The sequence below is a fragment of the Bubalus kerabau genome, chromosome 9, assembly GCF_029407905.1.
Source record: "Bubalus kerabau isolate K-KA32 ecotype Philippines breed swamp buffalo chromosome 9, PCC_UOA_SB_1v2, whole genome shotgun sequence".
Taxonomy (NCBI): domain Eukaryota; kingdom Metazoa; phylum Chordata; class Mammalia; order Artiodactyla; family Bovidae; genus Bubalus; species Bubalus kerabau.
Window position 1 is genome coordinate 97,468,827 of NC_073632.1, and position 18,526 is coordinate 97,487,352.

General features: G+C 39.8%; 1 protein-coding gene across 16 annotated transcripts in view; it reads right to left on the minus strand.

Moving 5' to 3' along the window:
- The window catches only part of SYNE1 (spectrin repeat containing nuclear envelope protein 1), a 495,794-nt gene that overhangs the window by 111,483 nt on the left and 365,785 nt on the right, over nucleotides 1-18,526 (minus strand). For all 16 annotated transcript variants that reach the window (XM_055536003.1, XM_055535999.1, XM_055535996.1 and 13 more), the window contains 10 exons: nucleotides 17,682-17,882; nucleotides 15,169-15,342; nucleotides 14,164-14,295; nucleotides 13,385-13,581; nucleotides 12,564-12,696; nucleotides 12,001-12,183; nucleotides 10,277-10,426; nucleotides 8,929-9,105; nucleotides 8,329-8,484; nucleotides 3,191-3,346 (listed from right to left, as the gene is read on the minus strand). In XM_055536003.1, the coding sequence (XP_055391978.1) occupies nucleotides 3,191-3,346; nucleotides 8,329-8,484; nucleotides 8,929-9,105; nucleotides 10,277-10,426; nucleotides 12,001-12,183; nucleotides 12,564-12,696; nucleotides 13,385-13,581; nucleotides 14,164-14,295; nucleotides 15,169-15,342; nucleotides 17,682-17,882 (1,659 nt within the window). The remainder of the gene's footprint in view (nucleotides 1-3,190; nucleotides 3,347-8,328; nucleotides 8,485-8,928; nucleotides 9,106-10,276; nucleotides 10,427-12,000; nucleotides 12,184-12,563; nucleotides 12,697-13,384; nucleotides 13,582-14,163; nucleotides 14,296-15,168; nucleotides 15,343-17,681; nucleotides 17,883-18,526) is intronic.

Sequence of the window (18,526 nt, forward strand, 5' to 3'; positions counted from 1 at the left end):
GTTTCAGGCATTGCAAGTAAACTCAAATTTAAAAAATTATACATTAAAACAAAAAGTTATAAAATAGGTTTTTAAAGTAAAAATGTAGCAATGTTGAAATTTAAGCCTTTCATACATGTGATCACATAGTCTAAATTAAAATGCTTAAAAGGTTACTCATATAACCTTGACCTATATTATCAGTTCAGTTTAGTTGCTCAGCCGTGTCCGACTCTTTGCAACCCCATGGACTGCAGCACGCCAGGCTTCCCTGTCTATCGTCAACTCCTGGAGCTTGCTCAAACTCAAGTCCATTGAGTCGGTGATGTCATCCAACCACTTCATCCTCTGTCATTACCTTTTCCCCCTGCCTTCAATCTTACCCAACACCAGGGTCTTTTCAAATGAGTCAGTTCTTTGCATCAGGTGGCCAAAGTATTGGAGCTTCAGCATCAGTCCTTCCAATGAATATTCAGGACTGATTTCCTTTAGGATTGACCAGTTTGATCTCCTTGCAGTCCAAGGGACTCTCAAGAGTCTTCTCCAACACCACAGTTCAAAAGCATCGATTCTTTTGTGCTCAGCTTTCTTTATGGTCCAACTTTCACATCCATACAGGATTATTGAAAAAATGACAGCTTTGACTAGATGGACCTTTGTTGGCAAAGTAATGTGTCTGCTTTTTAATATGCCGTCTAGGTTGGTCATAGGTTTTCTTCCAAGGAGCAAGTGTTTTTTAATTTCATGGCTGCAGTCACCATCTGCAGTGATTTTGGAGCCCAAGAAATAAAGTCTTGTCACTGTTTCCACTGTTTTCCAATCTATTTGCCATGAAATGATGGACTGGATGACATGATCTTTGTTTTCTAAATGCTGAGTTTTAAGCCAGCTTTTTCACTCTCCTCTTTTACTTTCATCAAGAGGCTCTTTAGTTCCTCTTCACTTTCTGCCATAAGGGTGGTGTCTTCTGCATATCTGAGGTTATTCATTTCTCCCCGCAATCTCAATTCCAGCTTGTGCTTCATCCAGTCCACACTTCGGCATGATGTACTCTGCACATAAGTTAAATAAGCAGGGTGACAATATACAGACTTGACGTACTCCTTTTTCAATGTGGAACCAGTCTGTTGTTTCATGTCAGGTTCTAACTGTTGCTTCTTGACCTGAATACAGATTTCTCAGGAGGCACGTAAGGTGGTCTGATATTCCCATCTCTTGAAGAATTTTCCACAGTTTGTAGTGATCCGCACAGTCAAAGGCTTTGGTGTAGTCAATAAAGCAGATGTTTTTCTGGAATTCTCTTGCTTTTTCGATGATCCAATGGATGTTGGCAATTTGACCTCTGGTTCCTCTGCCTTTTCTAAATCCAGCTTGAACATCTGGAAGTTCTCAGTTCATGTACTGTTGAAGCCTCACTTGGAGAATTTTGAGCATTACTTGGCTAGTGTGTGAGATGAATGCAATTGTGTGGTAGTCTGAGCATTCTTTGGCATTGCCTTTCTTTGGGATTGGAATGAAAACTGACCTTTTCCAGTCCTGTGGCCACTGCTGAGGTTTCCAAATTTGCTGGCATATTGAGTGCAGCACTTTCACCACATTATCTTTTAGGATTTGAAATAGCTCAACTGGAATTCCATCACCTCCACTAGCTTTGTTCGTAGTGATGCCTCCTAAGGCCCACTTGAATTCACATTCTAGGATGTCTGGCTCTAGGTGGGTGATCACACCGTCATGGTTACCTGGGTCATGAAGATCTTTTTTGTATAGTTCTTCAGTGTATTCTTGTATAGTTTGTATAGGTGTATTCTTTGTATAGTTCTCTTCTTAATATCTTCTGCTTCTGTTGGGTATATACTGTTTCTGTCTTTATTATGCCCATCTTTGCATGAAATGTTCCCTTGGTATCTCTAATTTTCTTAAAGAGATCTCTAGTCTTCCCTATTGTATTGCTTTCCTCTATATCTTTGCAGTGATCACTGAGGAAGGTTTTCTTATCTCTCCTTGCTATTCTTTGGAACTCTGCATTCAGATGGGTGTGTCTTTCCTTTTCTCCTTTGCCTTTCACTTCTCTTCTTTTCTCAGCTATTTGTAAGGCCTCTTCAGACAACCATTTTGCCTTTTTGTATATTTTTTTCTTGGGGATGGTTTTGGTCACCACCTCCTGTACAATGTGACAAACCTCCATTCATAGTTCTTCAGGCACTCTATCAGATCTAATCCCTGTATCTATTTGTTACTTCCACTGTATATTATAAGGGATTTGATTTAGATCACACGTGAACGGTCTAATGGATTTCCCTACTTTCTTCAATTTAAGTCTGAATTTTCTAATACGGAGTTCATGATCTGAGCTTATATTTATATGTATATATGTATATATTTATAATTATAATATGTATATATATTTATATTTTATATTTTTATATATATATATATAAGTGATAAAAGATAAATATATTTAGTACCACCATTTAGGAAACACATTAACTGAGTGTTTTAAATTCATTACCCATTTTATCCTGGTAACAACCTTTGAGGTAGATGGAATCTTAACTCATCTTACAGATGAGGAAACTGAGGGATGAAGAGGTGACTTAGACCTAGCTGTTAGCTTCACAGATAGGGACAGAGGTCAGATTCTAGTCTATCCTGAAATAGGGCTGACAAAATTGCTGATGGACTAGAGGTAGGTCTGAGAGAAAGAGAGGAATGAAGAACGACTCCAAGGGTTTCAGCCCATGCTACCGGAAGGGTAGAGTTGTCATGAACTGAGATGGCAAAAGTGTACGTTTGAGGGGGACTGATGGGAGTTGGTTTGTGCAGGAAGTTTGAGATGTCTACTGGCCATGTGAGTGGAGACGTTGATAGAGGACTTCCCTCTGTATCTGTCTCTGACTGAGTTTAGGGGAGAAGTTCAACCTGAGTATACACATTTGAGAACCACCTGTGCCTAAATGGTATCGATAGACCCGGAATAGATAAGATCATTGAGAAAGGAATGTTCATAATAATGTTAATTATAGGAAACAGCTGAAGCTAGACTCTCTTTGAAAGGTTAACAAAGTGGACTTAACAGTATAAATACATGCTGTTTAGATTCAGCAATTATTTTTTCAGTTACTTTACGAAAATCAAAGCCCATGTCACATTCACATTTGGATACAAGATGGTAAGCGCGGTCTTGGAGCCAACTCTCCACAAGCAACATTACCATGTGGTCTAAATTTGCCCAAGTTTGGTTGAGCTCCTGAAGCGTGCTCCTGACAATGCCAGAGACTTCTTCTTTCTTGTTCTGAACCAAAGCAAGTCCATTCTGCTCAATTTTCTCTACCTCTTTCTCTTTTGCTTTAATCAAGTCTTCCAGATCCTGAAAGATGAAGAAATAATCATTTTAAATTATTCTATTATGGAACTCTGGGGTGCACTGAATTTGAGCCATGATAGTCTCATATCCAAAAAAACCTTTTACTAATCCAAAAAGCTTATTGTTCTCAGGAGAGGGTAGCCAGAATGATACTTCTTCCTACATTTAAATTTTAAAAATTCTCTTCTCATTCCATGAGAGATGAGTGTAACTTAAAAAATACAAAATTTGATTATATAATAGATAAGGAAATGGCAATATGGAATTTTTTTTCAACAAGCTACAAGGAAAGAAATATATGTTGTAAATGCTTAACATGATTTATATCCTTAAATTCATTTATCTTGCTATTGGAAAAGTTTCACAGTCCTAGCCTCTGGAATGAAATGCAATAGAATGGTGTTCTGGACCCCAGTATCTGAGATTTAGTTCCACTTCTGTGACCATTAAGCCAAGCCACTTTGTGCAAGTGAGAAACTTCCATAGGGTCTCAGTTTCTTCAAATGAAAAAAGAGTCTCCATTAACCTCTCTTTCTCCCTAAAATACTCTGATTCGAGTGATTCAGAAAGGTTGTGTGGGCTTTTTTTCATGAGTCAAATCCTCATCTTCCTTAGGATTTGCATTTACAATGGGCAGCATGAAATGCCCGGGCTTTCCTGGTAGCTCAATTGGTAAAGAATCGGCCTGCAGTGTAGGAGATCCTGGTTCAGTCCCTGGGTCAGGAAGATCCCCTGGAGAAGGAAATGGCAACCCAGTCCAGTATTCTTGCCTGCGAAGTTTCATGAACAGAGGAGCCTGGTGGGCTACAGTCCATGGGTTCACAAGAATCAGACACAACTTAGCGACTAACACATCACCACCACCGCCACCATGAAATGTTCTAAAAAGAAAATGAGATGATGATATAGAGATCATACTTAACCATAATCCTAACTCATATTTTAAATTCATTAGAAAATTTTGAAAGCACCTTGAGCCAGGTTGAGACTGCTGCTGCTGCTAAGTCACTTCAGTTGTGTCCGACTCTGTGCGACCCCAGAGATGGCAGCCCACCAGGCTTCCCCATCCCTGGGATTCTCCAGGCAAGAACACTGGAGCAGGTTGCCATTACCTTTTCCAATGCACGAAAGTGAAAAGTGAAAGTGAAGTCGCTCAGTCCTGTCCGACTACTAGCGACCCCATGGACTGCAGCCTACCAGGCTCCTCCATCCATGGGATTTTCCAGGCAAGAGTAGAGTGGGTTGCCATTGCCTTCTCCGGTTGAGACTGCTATCAACATTTTATGGGTGAACAAGAGAGATTTAAGTCATACAACCTGTCTCAGGTCACAGAAAGGCCAGAAGCAGAGTTAGAACCCAAGACTTTTGAGCCTACTGACCCCCAGCCCAGTGCTGCAGGCGGGTCATTGGACAGGAATCATGGAGAAGGTGTAAACCTATGTTGGGGTGAGGTGAGCAGCTGTAGTATATGGAGACCTGGTTATATGATCATATTCAAAAGTACATCCCCAGAGCTAGGTATGCAGATGTGTAGGCCTTGGGGCTCGGAATGAAGAAAACCGAAAAATATTTTAAGCTTGGATAATGTCTCAATTCTGTGAAAAAGATTTCCACCTCCCTGTCACGATCCACACATGGATCACTCCATCAGTCTTGGGTGGTGGTATGGGTACGGGTAGGGTAACGTCCTGCTCTCTGTTTTCCTTTAATGTGCCCCTTTGGTTTTTGTTTCTGTGTGGTCCAATCCTTTCATCACTCTCTGTGTGTCTGTGCGTGTGTGCTCGGTTGCTCAGTCACGTCCAACTCTTTGTAACCTCACGATGGACTGTAGCCCACCAGGCTCCCCTGTCCATGGAATTTTTCAGGCAAGAATACTACAGCAGGTTGCCATGCCCTCCTCCAGGGGGTATTCCTGACTCAGGGATTGAACCTAAGTCTCCTGTGTCTCCTGCACTGGCAGGTGGATTCTTTAGCACTGTGCCACCTGGGAAGCCCTTGACCTTATGTACAAAATAGGAATAATAATACATTTGGCTCACCTCAAAGAGATAACATTGGATAAATATATCTATGAAATCCTTTTTAAGCTGTTAAAAACTAGGCAAATGTAAGAGTATTATTTTATTTAGCCATTTGGTAATTTGCCTTGCTTCGGTGCAAATTTATTTATTTATCTCTCCTTAATTATTAGGAAGCTATTTTTGTCTTGATGTATTAACTAGAAGTTCTTGCAGTCAGTAGCCTAAAGAGATAAATTTTGTTTTTAATAAATGGTCTTTTATTTATGATTTATAATTTTGCCAGTCTGTTGACAGCTTTGATAATTAACCTGAGAATGAACATAATGATTAGTAGAGTTACAGGAACTATATACACTGAAGAAAACATAATCAACTTTACTATTTAAGGATTTTTTTTCTCTACTTCTCTAAAGGATTACATAACCAAATAATCCTTCCAACATGTCTTTAGTATTATTCTAAAATTCAGCCACTGGAATTAAACTTATTCTCATTTATCCATAGATGTTAGTTTTTTAAGTGAGCAATATTAAATAAATTATCCATTGCTTAGAAACACATCTCAAAAGTGTCCTGCACATTTATATTGGCATAAAAGCACAACCCTGGAGAGAAACAGGAATGAAATATATATTTTGTGCAAAACAAAGGTACGTTTTCATTTCTCTCCAATAATAATTAAAAGATGATTCTGTTTCTGATCAATGAAGGGAAAAGCCAAAACTAACATTTTTTGCTATAATAAATCATTCTTAACTTGGGTTAATTCAGAAATATCAGTTTTTAGGTTGGTTTCAGTTCATAAATTACTTCTGGAAAAGTAAAAAAATATCCAAGACCTTTTAAACAAAATTAAGCTTGAATCCAGTCACCAATGTAAGTATGCTGGCTTGAATTCTATACTTTGGTCCAGAGGAACAATTTCTCAAGAATGACAATAAATTTTCACCAAGGTTTGTGGTGCTGTCAAATGGAACCTGCCAGTTAGGCTATCGTGATTTATCTGTGAAACCCCAAAATAACTGTGGGCTACTTTAATTCTGTTGTTGCTATTTTTTTTTTTTAATGACTTTTCATTTGAAATCATGAATTGGCATCGGAGTGAAGTCCTTTCAACCACACATGAAACTTTCTTTCTGACACTGCCTGGTGTGACCCTCTGGGAGACTAAAATTTGGGTCGGAAAAGGAGTAAAACTTGGTCAAGTTTCTGCTATATTTTCCATCTAGCAATCTCCTCTCTCTCTCTGTTAAACAGAAGACATTATATAAAAATAAAATGGAAAATGGCAGAAGAAAAGTACATTAAGGAGAACAAAAAATAGCAAGAAAGAAAAAAATAAACGAGGAGAAGGAAGAAGGAAAAACAAAGGAAAAGGAAAGCTAACCTATAATTTCAGTCTTTTCATAGTCAAGTTTCTTACAACAAGGTCATAAGGAAGCACTCATCTTTCTCATATTCATTCTGAAATTATGTTTTAGTTTTAATAAAAGCATGTTAGTTGAGGAAGTCATTCTTCAAAGTAAAATTCTGAAATTCTGGCTTACTTGTACATTTTAGAATTGATAGCCTAGGTTAAAAACACTACTGGACCCTGGAAAATTGGAAAGGCAATGAGACTAGCTAATGCATGTTTCTGGTCTTCCATCTTTTACACAACCATCTTATTTTGCGGGGAGAGGGGTGAGTGGGGGGTGTGGGGGCATGCCACAAGGTACGTGCGATTTTAGTTCCTTGACCAGGGATTGAACCAGTCAGTGTCCCCTGCAGTGGGACCACTGAACCACCAAGGACGTCCCTACACACCCATCTTAGGATGTGAAGTTTTTGTGTTTTTTTTTTCAAATTATTTCTCTGCATGATAGTTTCCTTTGCCATTTTCATGCATCCTCAAAATTGCACTTCATTAGCTTGTCAGCCCAGTACAAAAGCCCGTGCTCTTTTCTGAACCAAAAGGCTTTGATTGAGAGCTTAAATATATCTCTTTACATATACCTCCTGAAAAAAAAAAACATTGTTTCAAGGGAAGATCATTAGGAAAGGCCTTTCTTTTTGAAAGCTGAACTAGAAAAACAGATTTGGGGTAAGGAGCATTTCTGTAGAATTGCTTCACAGTTTAGTCTTCAACTATCCTTAGGAAATACTAGAGAGAACCATCATAGCCAATCTGTAACATATAAATTACTGAATTTTTTTTTAATTACAGCATTAACTGTAATAGCTTACATTTCTTTCATATAAACAAGAACCCCTACGGAAATATTAAGGAGTCCCAAGTCACTGGAAAACATTTAGTTAGCCCACTCCACCTGAACCAACATCCTTATCACTAACTGTGGAATAAGCAGGCGCTGTCAGGTCTTTCTGATGGGACGCAGTAGGGGGGCAACACTGTCCCCTGGGAAGCACTGGCTCACTGGAGTTGAACCAGAATTCAATCAAGCCTCTAATGCTGACTTCCATTTATACAGGAAAGACAGGTGAGAGAAGAGCTTCTTAAGGAAGTGTGCGTGTGCGTGCTCAGTCGCTTCAGTCCTACCCAATACTCTTCGTGACCCCAAGGACTGTAGCCTGCCCTGCTCCTTTGTCCATGGAATTTTCCAAGCAAGAAAACTAGAGTGGGTTGCTACTTCCTACTCCAGGGGAATCTTCCGACCCAGGGATCAAATCCCTGTCTCTTGTGTCTCCTGTCTTGGCAGGTGGATTCTTTGCCATTGCGCTACCTGGGAAGCCCGAATGATCAGTATGGGGGGTTAGAACCATTCTCTATTCATAAATTCAAATTTATAAAAACAGGTGGGAAAAAACCTAATAGGTGTCAAAACATTATAATTCATGTAATCAGAGAAATTTGTTACCAAATGCAGCATTTTTTAATATGTAACTCTCAACTGTCATGACTTGCAAATTTGCCATATGCCATCAAACTGTGAAGGGTGCTTGTCCACCACTCGGACAAGTTACCTGACAGTCTTTCATTGCGTTCTGAACTGAAGCCTGGTCTCCAATGCGATGTTGTTGTTTCAGTCTCTTTTCCTGGGTTTCAAACCACGTTTTCAGACATTGTACATTATTTTCATATTCTGACCAAGATTCCAATAAGCCTTCCAACAACTGAATCTGAACAAACATAACAAAATTTGCAATTTTGTTTTAGAATCCCATTACTGGCAGATCACTATTTCCTCCAGATTAAGAATTCTTGAAAAAAAAAAAAAAGTTCATTGTATCTGTGATTAAGAATGAATGTTAAAGAATGTAAATCAATGACCATTATTGGTAAACAAGTAAAGAACTTAAGTCAACTTTGAAGCAAAGGAAAAAGATATTAAGACCTTAAATAAAGGAAAATGATATGAAATATTCAAAGAGAAGAGAGTACAGGGACAAAATAATGAACAAGGTTGAAGAACACTTAAAATGAGAACCTCCAGGATCTATCCCTTCAGAAGCAGTCCTATGCCCAGTGGAGCCATGCTACTTTGTGGAATGAGTTTTCTCTACCGAGTATACCTGTTCTTGGAGTTTTCATGAAACATGGACAACAAGGAACGCTTGGCTCACCTTCTCAGTGACCAGACCCTGCAGGATTTGCCAGCTTTTATTCATTGCTCCAAGTCGCTCAGCAAAATCAGTCTTGTCGCTGCGTTTACTTTCCACATCCTGACTGCTGATCTGTAGCACAGACTGATTCACAAAATCAACAGTCAACTGCTTACAGTTAATGTCGATCTGAAAACCCTGAAAAGGGAGAGGAGAAAATAAGAAAATAAGGTTATATGTATACATTTCTTATATGATTTTATACATATCAGCTTCCTTGATATAGCTCAGTTGGTAAAGAATCCACCTGCAATGCAAGAGACGCTGGTTCAATTCCTGGGTTGGGAAGATCCACTGGAGAAGGGATAGGCTACCCATTTCAGTATTCTTGGGCTTCCCTTGTGGCTCAGCTGGTAAAGAATCCACCTGCAATGTGGGAGACCTGGGTTTGATCCCTGGGTTGAGAAGATCCCCTGGAGAAGGAAAAGGCTACCCACTCCAGTATTCTGGCTGAGAATTCCATGGACCATATAGCCCATGTGGTTGCAAAGAGTTGGATGCGACTTTCATTTTTTTATATTTTACCAGGAGTTAGAAAGCCTTAAGCAAGCTTAAGATGAATATTATCTCTTCCATGATTTTAGTCCAAATGGCACAGTCTGTATATATTAATATGTCTATTATTTTCAGAAGTTGAATATATATGTAAATATGCAACATATGAATATATTGAATATAAATTGATTTAATACATTTTGAGTGTATAAATATATAGAATTTAAATTTGTGAAAATTTGAACATATAGATATATTGAGTATAAATATGTGTGTGTGTGTTAGTTGCTCAGTGGTGTCTGACGTTTTGCGACCCCATGGACTGTAGCCTACCAGGCTCCTCTGTCCATGGAATTCTCCAGGTGAAAATACTGAAGTGGGTTGCCATGCCCTTCTCCAAAGGATATTCCCGACCCAGGGATTGAACCCAGGTCTCCTACATTGCAGACAGATTCTTTACCATCTAGGCCATCAGGAAAAACTTGAGTATAAATATATATATTTTTTAGGAAGAGTAAGTAGAATTGGACAAACTACATAATCCTACTATATAATATATATAAATTATAGTATTTATTTTTATGACTTCTTAATATGACACAAAATCTTATTCAAAATTTTGTCCTAATACCAGACAATGCTCCTATGCCTATAACGAGGGAGGCAGTTTTCTTACTATTGGATACCTCTCTGGTCACTATGTATGAAGCATACACTTTCAGACCTGATTTCTATAACTTGAGTTTTTGAGTTTCTTCCAATAAAGCAGTCCTAAAGCACAAAAAGCCAGAAACAAACAAGAATGTTTAATTACCTTATATTTCTGAAGGTACTCATGAATTGTCTTGTAACCGATGGAATTTTTAATATTCTCTTCATCCTTTTGAATAACACTTTCCATAAGAGAAATCCAAGTCATGACTTCGGAAATGGCGTGGCGAGAAGGCAGTTTATCCATTTGGAGCTGCCCACGTCAGAGACAGAACGAGTCACAATGTTAAAATTCAAACCGATTTCTGTTAACTTAAAATTCTATTAATTCCTACTAAAGTACCAACAGAATAACACTTCTTAATGACATTTTTGGATATTAACCTCGTTAGAAGCTGGAAATTAAACATCAGGCAAACACTGAACAGTAAAAGTCCTCTTATGTTCACTTGACATCGAATACTATAAACACTGCATAAACACTACCTAATTAATCAAAACACCAGCAAGAAGAAAATATTATTCTTATTTTATAGCTAGTTTTATGAGTATTAAAAAACGTAACTACAAAACATTCAACAGATGTATTTCATTAATTATCTTGTAAAATCTCTGTGTATTACGACTCAGGAATGTTCAAAGAAGAAAGAAAAATACCACCACACGACAAACTATCATTTTCTAGATTTTTGGCACTCTGATATTTGTTCCGAAGAGTATAGCCAATTTCCTCCGTCTTTCACTAAAATATACTTAGAATCCTGAATCTTCCTTAACGTGTCAAACATTTATGCAAATAGTTAGAAGGACTGGAGGGGACAAAAGCAATCATTTAAAATATTTATGGACTTCTAGGCAGTGCAGAAAGATAGAGAAGTCAATGTGAAATGTTTCCTGCCCTCTAGAAATGTCCAGCCACCGATTAGGAGGGATGAGACATTTATATGAAACACACCCTTTTACATAGTGATGAATCTCAAAGAGAGATACAGATAAAATAGCTGGGAGGTCAGGGCTAAGAAGCATATTTCCAGATAAGGAAACTGCTTACTTTTCCTTATTCTATTTGTTGCATGTCAGCGCTATTGTCGGTAAGATTATAGGTCCTTTACATATACTATTGGGCTTCCCTTCTGGCTCAGCTGGTAAAGAATCCGCCTGCAGTACGGGAGACCTGGGTTCGATCCCTGAAGGGAATGGCTATCCACTCCAGTATTCTGGCCTGGAGGAATTCCTTGGACTGTATAGTCCATGGGGTCGCAAAGAGTCAGACACAACTGAGCGACTTTCACTTTCACATATACTATTATTAAATCTTCGTAACTACTTACTTTTTGAGAGAGGCATAGTCACCCTCATTTTATTTATGAGAAAACAAATAATTTAAACATGGACAGACAAGGATTCTAACACACACAACACAATAAAGAAGCCATTGGAAGACAGGGAATTTACAGACTGGGCATTGGTAGAATCATTTACTCTTCTTTTTGGGGGGCGTGGGGCACATCGATTTACAATGTTGTGTTACCTTCAGCTAAAAAGCAGAGTCAGTTATACAGATAACACGTTCACTCTTTTTTAGATTTTTCCATACAGGTCATTACAGAATATTGAGTGAGGTTCCCTGTCTTATACCATAGGTCCTTTTTGATTATCTATTTTATGTATAGCAATATTAACATGCAATATAAGGGAAGACATAAAAGACAGGGTGTCCAAGACATAGCTGATTTAAATTTGTGAGCAAAAGCAGATACATGTACTTTTCCATCTAATACCACTTACATCAGTTATGAACAATTCAACTGATGATTATTTCTGTACCTGGTGAAGCTTTTCCTGTACGGCTGGAATATTTGTCAGCAGGTCATTCCACTGGCCATCAATGTGGGACAGCTCAGAACGCAAGGCAGCTGTGTCCACTTTCTTTAATCGAAGAAGCTGATTTCCAGTGCTCAGAACAGATGATTTTAGCGTGGACTTGGCATCCACCTCTTTGGAAAACTCCTAGAAGTACCAACAGTCAAATCAGGATGAAGTAGCCAGACCTTACATTTACGGAAAGAGGCTAACTTATTACATAAAGTTTTTTCTTTCCATCTTGAAGGAGAGTAGTGATTAAGCACTCTGAGGAAAATAAAAGCAACAGACCCTTGCCCTGAATGAAAGCCAACCTCCCTTAGACACTACTCTAAAGAGGCAATGTGGAGGCTTAGTATTTTGCAGAATTACTGAACACACAGAGTTAACAATGACAAATTCTCTATAGCTTGATTTACTAACTACATCCATTGACAGCTGATTTTTTTACTGGTGTTAAGTCAGGTTTTACCTAAAGGCCTGAAAATAGTAAAACTGAATCAAATGCTTTAGATTCTTAAGCTTACCAGAAAGCCATTCAGGTGATCACGGACCATTTCCAGTTCTTGTGGGACTGTCACAGATTGTTGAGTCCAAAATTCCAGCCTGTCTTTTGCAGACTGTAACCAGTGGATTAGATCTGCAGATTCGCTTTGATATCTGTAAGGATAATAATAAGCCTATTAAGTAAACATCCAATCCTGATTTTGTGCTAACCTATGTTATTCGCCAATGCTAATTTTACAAGGAGACAGGTCAGGATTTGGGAGAATCATGCCCTGAGCTGACACTCTCAAATTCCCTTCTCTTCATATCCATACCTTAAGTAGGTCAGTCTCTCCGTTTCAGTTTTCCCATCTCTAAGCTGAAAATAAAAAAAATATCTTTCTCCTACTCTTTCACATTGAGGCTACCTACTGAGAAATATTAGATGAATGTTAAAGTTCTTACATAAAGGTGGCATAAAAACAAGGATTTTGTAATATAAAATCAACCTTCCACCTCTCTTGACTACCTTCTATTGCCCTCAAGGAAAACTCTATCTTTTCAAAACACACTCTCTCTTCCTTCTCTCCTTCTAAGATTTACTGTGACCACCCATGTACATCGATAGGCAGGGGAGATGACAGCTCAAAGGTTAGATGTATTGCATAATGCTTGCCTCCCTCACCCCTTTTTAAGTACATGTTTATACAATTACGCAAGAATCCAATTGGAAGCTTTGTGTTTGCCTTTCTTTTCCAAACTCTGTGGTATGTTCCTTGAGGGACCACATCTTTTTCAACTCGGAGGCCCAACAGCCTTATAAACACTGCAGCAGTAATTTAAAAATTTGCTGAAGTATTACCTGGTCCAGTGTCTCAATATTGTTTCCAATCTGTGAAGTTCCTTAGACACTTTGTTGGTATCACTTAACCAGTGCTCTCCAAGTTGATTTAGCTGGCTTTCCAGATCTGAACAGCTAACAGATATCAGAAGTCGTTTTCCATCATCTATTACCTGATATAATTTGGGCTGGTATTCATTAAGGCTGGATTTCAAATGCTAAAATGATTGAAAATACTGGGTCAAAGTTCAGATAATGCAATTTTTCACCCTAAAGATTATAATTTCTCCATAATGTTCCCCTTACCCATTAGTCAGATTTCAACTATTTACACTGAAGTTTCTACTTCATGATGTTTCTATATCTAACTATATAACTTTGGGGGTACTTAAAACTATTGACATATCATTAGTTTAAGAATAGTGTAACACCAACAAAAAAATACAAAGTAATGCTTGGTGGAGGATGAATTTTCAAAAAGAGCTCTCTCTCATTAAAAATAAGAAAAAAGGGTGGGGGGGCTTTTTGATTCTCTATCATAAAACAACCATCTGTAATTATTTCAAGACAGTGAGACTTCAGCCTAACAAGTGGAAAACACTTGCTGAAGGCTACATTTCCAAAAGGGGCTCTCATTTAAAAAAAGAAAAAGCTCTTTTTATGTTCTATTATGAAACAAACACTGAAAGTACTTAACAAAATATTGGATTGAAAGTTTGAGTAGATCTGTTAAAACCATGGGAAAGCTTCAAAAAGCGATGTGGCAACTTCTTACACCATGCTGTCATCTGGACGCTGACCTGGTAGAGTGCGATCCGGTCGATAAGCCTGTCTTCGCTCTCCTCCACCAAACCCACGCTTGGGGTGCTGCTCTCCACCACCTCCAGCTGCCGGCTAAGCTCCCAGTGCTCCTTCTCCAGTTGGGACCATGTCTAGAAACATGACATCAGTGTGTGAGCTGAAGACCCTCATTAAGGAACAGCATCCCTTCTGAGTGCACCCACACACCTGACAGAGTCCTTTAAAGACATGTCAGAGGTGCCTGCATTGGGGCTTTGCTCTGGGAAGCAAAAAATGGCTTTGAAGGAAGTCATCAGAAAGTCACCCTGCAAAGCATCGTGCACGGTTCTCACATCTGCAGCTAAGCAGCTGTAAGACCTGGGCAAATTACTGCACGTCTCTGAACCTCACTTTCAACATTAAAAGAAATGGCGATGATACTAACAGTCTTGTCCATTGTGAGGCTTAAATAGAATAATATATGCAGCACATCTGAACACAGTGGGCATCTGAAATGCACGGTTTCATCCTTCCCTGCAGTGAGGATAAACCAATGACTTAAGTGAAAGGAACAAGCTTGTTAACTTCCCAGAGTAAGTGAACTAAATACTTCACGTGTGCAGAGAAAAAACTGACACAGACAGTTAAGAAATATGAATATACAGTGTAGACAGTCTATTAAGAAGAAATTTCAAATCACTTATTCTAAAATTATTTTTTTATTTAAAACTGGAAAAAAAATGTTTTTAATCATGTGAAGTCTTCTTCAATAATTTATATCAAAGGCAAGTCTTTCAAGACTGTAAATATCACCGTGCCCATTCTGGAATCAGTCTTCTTCTGACTGAACTTACAGAAGGCACAGGCTTTACCTAAATGTAAACAGGAAACATGAGGGGCACACACAACATATGATGCCCAGTCTGTGATGTCTCCGGGTCATAAGAGACAAATCGTAGGAATGAGGACGTCTCGCCTGCCGGGTCGGCCATGCAGCCGGAGCGTGCTGAAGGGGAGAGTCTCACCTCGAGGATGTACTCCAGCTCCACACCCCTCTTGTGAGCCCCTTTGAGCACGGCGGAAGCCTGCGCCATCAGGTCTGTGTGGAACTGAGTTTCCCGTGGGACTGCAAAGCTGATGATCTTTCTGAAGAGGGTTTCGGTCAAGATCATGTGAGATTCCAGACCCTGAAAGTATTCCTGCAATTTTTCAGATAGAAAGGGGTCAGCAACTCATGCGTTTACTACCTAACGATAAAAACCGCTTCAAACCCGGTAGCTGCTGGCGCTCAGCCAATCCCTGGGCAACAGTGATCCTCCCCTGCTGGCCTCCACTCACCCAGGCACCCACAGCCTTGTGCAGGGACGGGGGAGCTCTAGTCTCCTGACTGGCCTCTCCTGGCCCCTCACTCAAAGCACCTACACAATGCTGAGCTGCAGGTACTCTGGCCCCCAAACAGAACCCATTACACATGAGCAGCTGCTAAAAACTCATCTGCCCTCTCAGCTCCTAATCCCCGTACCACCTGGGTGGACACTCGCTTCTGCCACCACACAGACCGGCCTCCCTTGGCCCTGGGACACATCAGTGCCTATCCCCCACCTTCAGCCTCTGCTCATGCTCTGCTTCCTGCAATGCCCACCCCTGACAATGTCATGACTTTCCTTTCTCCAGGGTGGGGCTGGAGCTCTGTTCTTTTGAATTCTCAGAGCATTTGTTGTACTTTATACTCAATGCCAAGCTTAACTGGACACACACTGATTGGCATAAATATATTTAAATTTCCCTCATAAAATGCCTACACTCAGTAGAACTGTAGGCCTTGCTGCTGCTGCTGCTGCTAAGTCACTTCAGTCGTGTCCGACTCTAGTGACCCCGTAGACGGCAGCCCACCAGGCTCTGCCGTCCCTGGGATTCTCCAGGAAAGAACACTGGAGTGGGTTGCCATTGCCTTCTCCAATGCAGGAAAGTGAAAAGTGAAAGTGAAGTCACTCAGTCATGTCTGACTCTTAGCGACCCCATGGACTGCAGCCTACCAGGCTCCTCCATCCATGGGATTTTCCAGGCAAGAGTATGGAGTGGGTTGCCATTGCCTTCTCCGGCACAGCCCTACAAATGCATTTCAAAATGTTACTTTCTATACGGAAATGTCCCCAGAAGATGTGTGCTAAGTTACTTCAGTTGTGTCCGACTCTTTGTGACCCTATGGACCATAGCCCACCAGGCTCCTCTGTCCATTGGATTCTCCAGGCAAGAACACTGGAGTGGATTTCCATGCCCTCCTCCAGGGGATCTTCCCGACCCAGGGATCAAACTCACATCTTTTATGTCTCCTGTATTGGCAGGCGGGTTCTTTACGAGTGCCACCTGGGAAGCTCCCCCAGAGGATAGGAGAGGGCTATCCCATTTCCTGTTCCCAGCACCAAGGATGGAACTACGACTGGGAATTAAAAACATCAGCTAACACTGAGTGTGTACTATGTGCTAAACAATATAAACACTCCATTGAGTAACTTGTTGAATCCTTATCACAGCCCTAAGAGGTAGGTAGTTTTAATTTCCCATTTTCGGACTCTAAGCCACTCACGCAGAGCTCTCCCTCAGAAAATGATCTGGTCAAGAGGAACTAGAACCATTATTTTTAACGGACAGTTATGATATCATAGAATCTCCAAGTTGGAAGAGAACCTGGAGGTCACTTAGCCCAACATTTGCAGAAAGCTGATACTTGTTTCACAACTCCGTCTCCCCCGACAGCCTTGGACGGACTTCTGGCCAGGAGGGCTATCCGTTTAATGGCAGCCTATCCTTTTAGAGTTCTTCATCTATTGAGCTTTATTTCTTTGTTATTTATACTCATTGATCCCAATTTCCCCTCTGGAATAACTCAGGATGATATTTTATTGCTATGGTCAAAGATTTGAGAAAAACCAGCTGCTGACTTTAAAGCACTGCTTTCAAAGCCAAATGATAAGGCTTTAATAAATCACAAAGTTTTGGACAAAAACCTCTGGGAAAAATAGCACGAAGTGAAGTTCTCTGCCCCCAACCGCAAACCTAAATCTACCTTTATAAGTCACCAAAGAGCTACATAAAGGTAGAATGTTAACCATCTATAATTCAAGGGAATTTTAAAAGTTTCCCTATGAGAAATTTCCACTGTCTGGGAAGTTGAGTCTTTGAAGTGGCAAAACCTTTATTTTTGTAATGTTACTAATAATGCAAGTTGTGTTTCTGAATTAAACAGGCATTCCATGGACAGAGGAGCCTGACAGTCTATGGTCCATGGGGTCACAAAGTGTTGGACATGACGGCACACACGCATACTAAGCATCTTTTATGAAGGGAACAGGGTCTAACCTGAGATTGGTTATCGTACATACTGGTGGAACAATCTCAGGGCTACCAAGTTTGGTTATATAGTAACAACACTTGTTGTCCCCAGGAGGAAACTCATGAGGACTATGGCAACCAGAAGAGCACACATTTAAGGATATTTTCTGGGTTTTTTTTTTCTGTTTTTTTTTTTTAATACAACCTTATGTTTATCAAGTAGTTGTTGGATTTCCTCTTTGGAAGACACAATAATTTTCTTGTCTCCTGCTGTCTTCTCTCGTCCTGTTTCCAGTAGGTCGGCCAGATCCTGCAAGGCTCTTTCGTACTGACTCTTGAGGGCAAGATTCTGGTTCAGCCCGCTCCGCCGGGAGCCAATAGTCATCATGAGTTCATCATACATGTCCTAAGAAACAGATAAAACTCATGTTCAATTCAAACTCACTCTACATGGGGTACGTCTGACACCTGTCCTCACAGAATGTCAATAATTGATAGAGGTTTAAAATGCTGAAAAGCTGTTCTTGCAGCTAAGGGACATGTCATGGAGAATGCAGTTCTAATTTTTAGTCACGCTCTCAAATTTTCTAATTTTGAAGTAACTGAATAGAGTATCCTTAACATTGGGTCTGCTTAAGTAATAATCAGATCTGAGACTATTCCTTAAATAAAGAGCTACAGAAACATCAGTTTCAAGTGAGCAGAAAGACTTTAAAACTTAAAAAGGCAATGTTTTCTGGTGGGGTTTTTTTGCCAAATGTGGTGGAGTAAATAAATAACTATTTAACTGGAAAGACATTTTAGTGGACGATGATACACCAAAAACAAAATTTATTTGAGCCATATGGACCTGATTAATGTATCATATTAAGGTTGAGTAGGCCAAAATGGCTCAATCTGGAAAAGTTCAACTTTAATGCCTATTTACTGCTATGACGCTTGACTCTTACACCTGACATTTGAGTGCTGTTGGAAAACTATCTCAAAAGGACAGAGTGGGGGCCGTGGGCTCATCACATTATGAAATCTTAGATAATGGAATGAGACAGT